General features: G+C 39.4%; 1 protein-coding gene across 1 annotated transcript; it reads left to right on the forward strand.

Annotated features, from left to right (window-relative positions):
- Window positions 1-1,102: 1,102 nt before the first annotated feature.
- On the forward strand, window positions 1,103-2,323 carry LOC138301722 (protein FAM200A-like). The gene has a single exon (XM_069242236.1). The coding sequence runs from the start codon at window positions 1,103-1,105 to the stop codon at window positions 2,321-2,323; it is 1,221 nt and encodes a 406-aa protein (XP_069098337.1).
- The last annotated feature ends 2,168 nt before the right edge of the window (window positions 2,324-4,491 follow it).

A 4,491-nucleotide genomic window follows, 5' to 3' on the forward strand; every position in this document is an offset into this window, starting at 1 on the left:
CATGTGAACTCTTCTTTTTCTGTATCTCTTGCACTACTGTTTATTGTTGTCACAATTATGCCAGAAAAATTACGAAAACTGTTCTAAGCAGCAAATGTCATGACATCCTACATTTTTCATTCATCTTGTCTAAAAAAGCACAAAAGGTATTGGTTGGTTATTTCAGAGAATTAGACAGATAGTGAAAACGTAATCCATTATAACTGTTGATGTTGATGAAAAAAGTTGATATCTCATTGGATGGGACCAGGAATGGTTGAAGTGTGATATTTTCCATTTCAAATGACAGTGTGATGTATGCATTAGCAGCTGCAAATTGGCTTCCTTTATCCTTTGAACACATTTGCTGATCTGAAATTTCATTAAAGAAAGGAATGTTCTTTTTGTCTTTGATATCAATTAAGTCACAGAATAACATTAGCTCTTCTTATACTTACCTGGATTCTTTATCCTTAACTTAAGGCATATTATTCAGAGGGGACTGTGGATGGAACCCAGAAGAAGCCTGGAGATACCAGCCTGAGCTAAGGAAAAGAAAATAAGACAAGGAACTTAACAAACAGAAGGATCTTTATTATATAATTTTGTTTTGTTGATTCATTTCCTCCCTTTCTTCTCTTCTACGTCTGAACTGATTGGCATCTTTATGAATGACAAGGAAGAGATTTTTAATACTGAGTTCAAGTTCGTCTGAGGAAAGTGAAGTCTCAGGTTCTTCAGAGAAAAAAGAGGACAGGAAGCAAAAAACCAAGTACAGAAAGTATGATGACAGGTATCTAGATTATGGTTTCACATGTGTACAGGTTAATAATGAGGAGCGTCCTCAATGTGTAAGCTGTTTAAAGGTTTTGGCTTTAGAATCCATTCTTCCAAGTAAACTAAAGCGTCATCTTGAAACTCTTCACTCAAATGTGGTTGGAAAGCCAAGGGAATGTTTCCAAAGAAAACTTACAGAAGCCAAATTACAAAAGACCACTTTCTCAAAACAAGCCAAAGTTAATAGTAACGCCCTCCTGTCTTCTTATAAAGTTGCCTATTGTATTGCACAGTGTAAAAAACACACACAATTGCAGAAGAGCTGATATTGCCTGATTCTGTTGATATGGTAACCATCAAGCTCGGCGAAGATGCTGGTAAACAGCTGGTCAAAGTGCCTCTTTCTAATAATACTATCAGCCGGAGGATAAATGATATGGATGATGATATTAACGATCAGCTCATCTCTAACTTAAAAGGCAAAGACTTTGCCCTCCAATTGGACGAGGCAACAGAAAACCAAAAAGACACCCATCTTATTTGCTATGTCAGGTTTGTTAATGAAAAAAAAATAGTTGAAGATTTGTTGTTCTGTAAGGAAATGAAAGGTGGAACTACCGGTCAAGATTTGTTTGCGGTTGTGGATGATTTTATGGTACAGAACCAGATTGACTGGGAGAGATGTGTTGGAGTTTGCACAGACGGGGGTCATTCAATGTCAGGATGCTACCAAGGACTTCAAGCTTGCATACGGTCTAAAGCACCTAATGCTGTTTGGACACACTGTATAATACACAGAGAAGCACTAGCAGCAGGAAACCTCAGTGAAGAACTGCATAATATTCTGAAAATAGTCAAAGTGATACTGTTTATTAAAACAAGACCAATGAAAGCAAGATATTTTGCTAAGCTGTGTGAAGACGTGGGTGCCAACCACTCATGCCTCTTGTTCTACAGCAGTTCTCGATGGCTGTTTATCTGCACCTCCCTGCTTAGAGTGTATGAGCTTAGGAATGAAATATACTCATATCTACATGATGAAGAACATTGTTTTGCCAACAAATTTATTGATGCAGACTCTCTAATACAAATGGCTTTTCTTTCTGATCTTTTTGAAAAACTGAACGCACTGAAAAAGTCCTTGCAAGATAACATCTTGCAGCTCTCAGACAAAGTTTCAGGGTTTAAGAAAAAAGTCATCCTTTGGAAAGGGAGTGTAAGCAAAGGTGACTATAAATATTTTCCTTCATTGGACATGTTTCTGCAAGAAAATGAGATGGCATTAAAGGAGGAACTGAGGACAGTTTTTGTTCTGGATTTGTCACAACTGCATGTTTACCTTCAGAAATATTTCCCAGAGGACGAAGTGGAGCCAATAAAATGGGTGAGAGACCCCTTCAATGCTGCGATACCTCATCATTTCAATAATGAGGAAGCAGAACAGCTCATTGACATTTCAAGTGACTCAACATTGAAAGTACAATTCCAGTCTCTGTCACTGCTTGAGTTTTGGTGCCAAACTCAAGATGAATACTCAGTGATTACAAGATTATTCTGCGTGTTTTGATCCCGTTTGCTACTTCCTACCTTCGTGAAGCTGGTTTCTCAGCAGTTGCAGTGATAAAGTCAAAATATAGGCCAAAAATTCACCGTGAAAAAGAAATGCGTGTTGCGATCTCAAAAATACCACCAAGATTTGAAGAGCTTTGTAAAGAAAAACAAGCACATCCATCTCACTAGGATTTTCCAAACAAATTTAGGCCTTTCTATTTTGTTTACATTTGTTTTTCTTGTTAATTAAAAAACATTTTCTACAGACCATTGTTGTGTGGTTAATCTTACGTGTTCAAAAAAGGTTGCTAATTCATGGAAACATTTTTGGCCCTTAATATTGGATTGTTTCTGTCTTAACTGAATTAGGAAAAATTCTTAAAGTAAACAACCTGTATTTTTATTTTGTTACCAATATGATAATACCTTCATCGTCTTTATCCCAATTATTTGCAGGGAGAAAAATTGAAGTACTCCTGAGGCTGGGCTTACATCACCCACCCGAAAAAAAAAAAAAAGTAACATAATGGTGAGCCGCAGGCAATGGCCAATATAGGTGAAGGGAGCTGCGGGTCGAAAAAGTTTGGGAACCACTGTTGTAGATGACAAGGCCATCTCTTCTATCTAATAGACTCGAAAGGCTACTTACCCAAAGAGCAGTCGGGGAACCAGCCACCCCTGTCCACGCCCCACAGTTGATATGTTCCTTTCATGCACAATAACCCTCCAAACCACGGCCGGTGAAAAGGCTCTTGGGGGGAGGTACTGTTGGGACTCGCACTTACACATGCACGCTTCTTGCTGCACCCTCAAAAAATAAATCAGCATGTATGAAGAAAGATGAAACATGTCATGAATGTGTTTACAGCACAGCACTTCCCTGTAACTTGTGAGGAAAACGATCTTCCGTCTGAAGACCGAATATTACATTGCATGTTTGTTTATATTGATAAAAGCAAGTGTTGTCCCATTTGTGAACTGTGTGCCAAGCGGTTTATAGAGACATCGAATTCCTTCATATGAATCATCAGAAGTGTTTGATGACTCATCACCAGAATGTGTCTGACTCATCACCAGCACAGCATCCACGCCCTCTTGCACATCAGTCTACAGTATAAATAGAACTGCCAAGGTGTTTCCTGTGCTTGGCTTCGATTCTCCCTTCGCTCGCATGTGTTCCCGGTTCAGCAGGAGTTCCGTGATTCTTTCAGTAGTCGTCTTTTCAGTACGAGGCTTCAATGGAGCTTCCCTCTCTGAAGTGGATTACTCTCGCAGCGGCTGGAGAATTTACGAGCAGTATTCCATCTCCCTCAAATAATAGAAAAATTCCAGGAGAAGTCAGTTTGTGAGTAATTCCTCATTCGTCTCCCTGTTTTCAGCCTACTTGAGGTTAGTGACCTTTTGGTGCATTATGAAAGACATTCGTCGATGCCGAGAAACCAGTGATGCAAGACTATTTTTCAAAGACAGTTTGAGAATTATTTTTAAAAGCAGCACTGAAGTTAAGTGTTGTGAACTTCTAAAAGCATCGCTCGATTTATATGCAAAATTAGACGTTTATTCTGATTGTTTTGGAGCGAGTCTATTGTGTGTGTCACGTAGGCTCTCATTATTCTAATGAGACTACTGGATTTTGAGCTGTAGAATCGCCTGCGGTGTGGGAGACTAAGGGCCTGATTACAACTTTGGAGGAGGTGTTAATCTGTCCCAAAAGTGGCGGTAAAGTGACGGATATACCACCAGCAGTATTACAAGTCCATTATATCCTATGGAACTCGTAATACGGCTGGTGGTATATCCGTCACATTTGGGACGGATTAACACCTCCTCCAAAGTTGTAATCAGGCCCTAAGTCTAACCCACTGCTGGTGATACCTGTCGCTCCAATCCGGGTTTGGCTCCGGCTAACTAGCAGTGCCTCATCTCTACCCAAGGATAGGGATAACTGGGCAGCTGAGCGCATGAAATATTTGGCTTCTCAGGGAAGTCGTGGTCACTCAGGTTTCAACCGTTTCTCTAATTTACAATTCAGTCTCATATATAAATGACAAACAGAAGCAATATATGTTTCAATAATGAGTTTAATAAAACAACTGCATCTTAGATAGCAAAGCGTGAGTTGCAATAACCAAGACGACACAACATGACAGTATTAAAATTGTGACGAGAAAAGTGAAGCATAAA

The sequence above is a fragment of the Pleurodeles waltl genome, chromosome 6, assembly GCF_031143425.1.
Source record: "Pleurodeles waltl isolate 20211129_DDA chromosome 6, aPleWal1.hap1.20221129, whole genome shotgun sequence".
NCBI classification, from domain to species: Eukaryota; Metazoa; Chordata; class Amphibia; order Caudata; family Salamandridae; genus Pleurodeles; species Pleurodeles waltl.

What these genes read in the sequence shown, in the direction of transcription:
- LOC138301722 (XM_069242236.1), top strand. Translation starts at nt 1,103, where the DNA reads ATGGTAACCATCAAGCTCGGCGAAGATGCTGGTAAACAGCTGGTCAAA.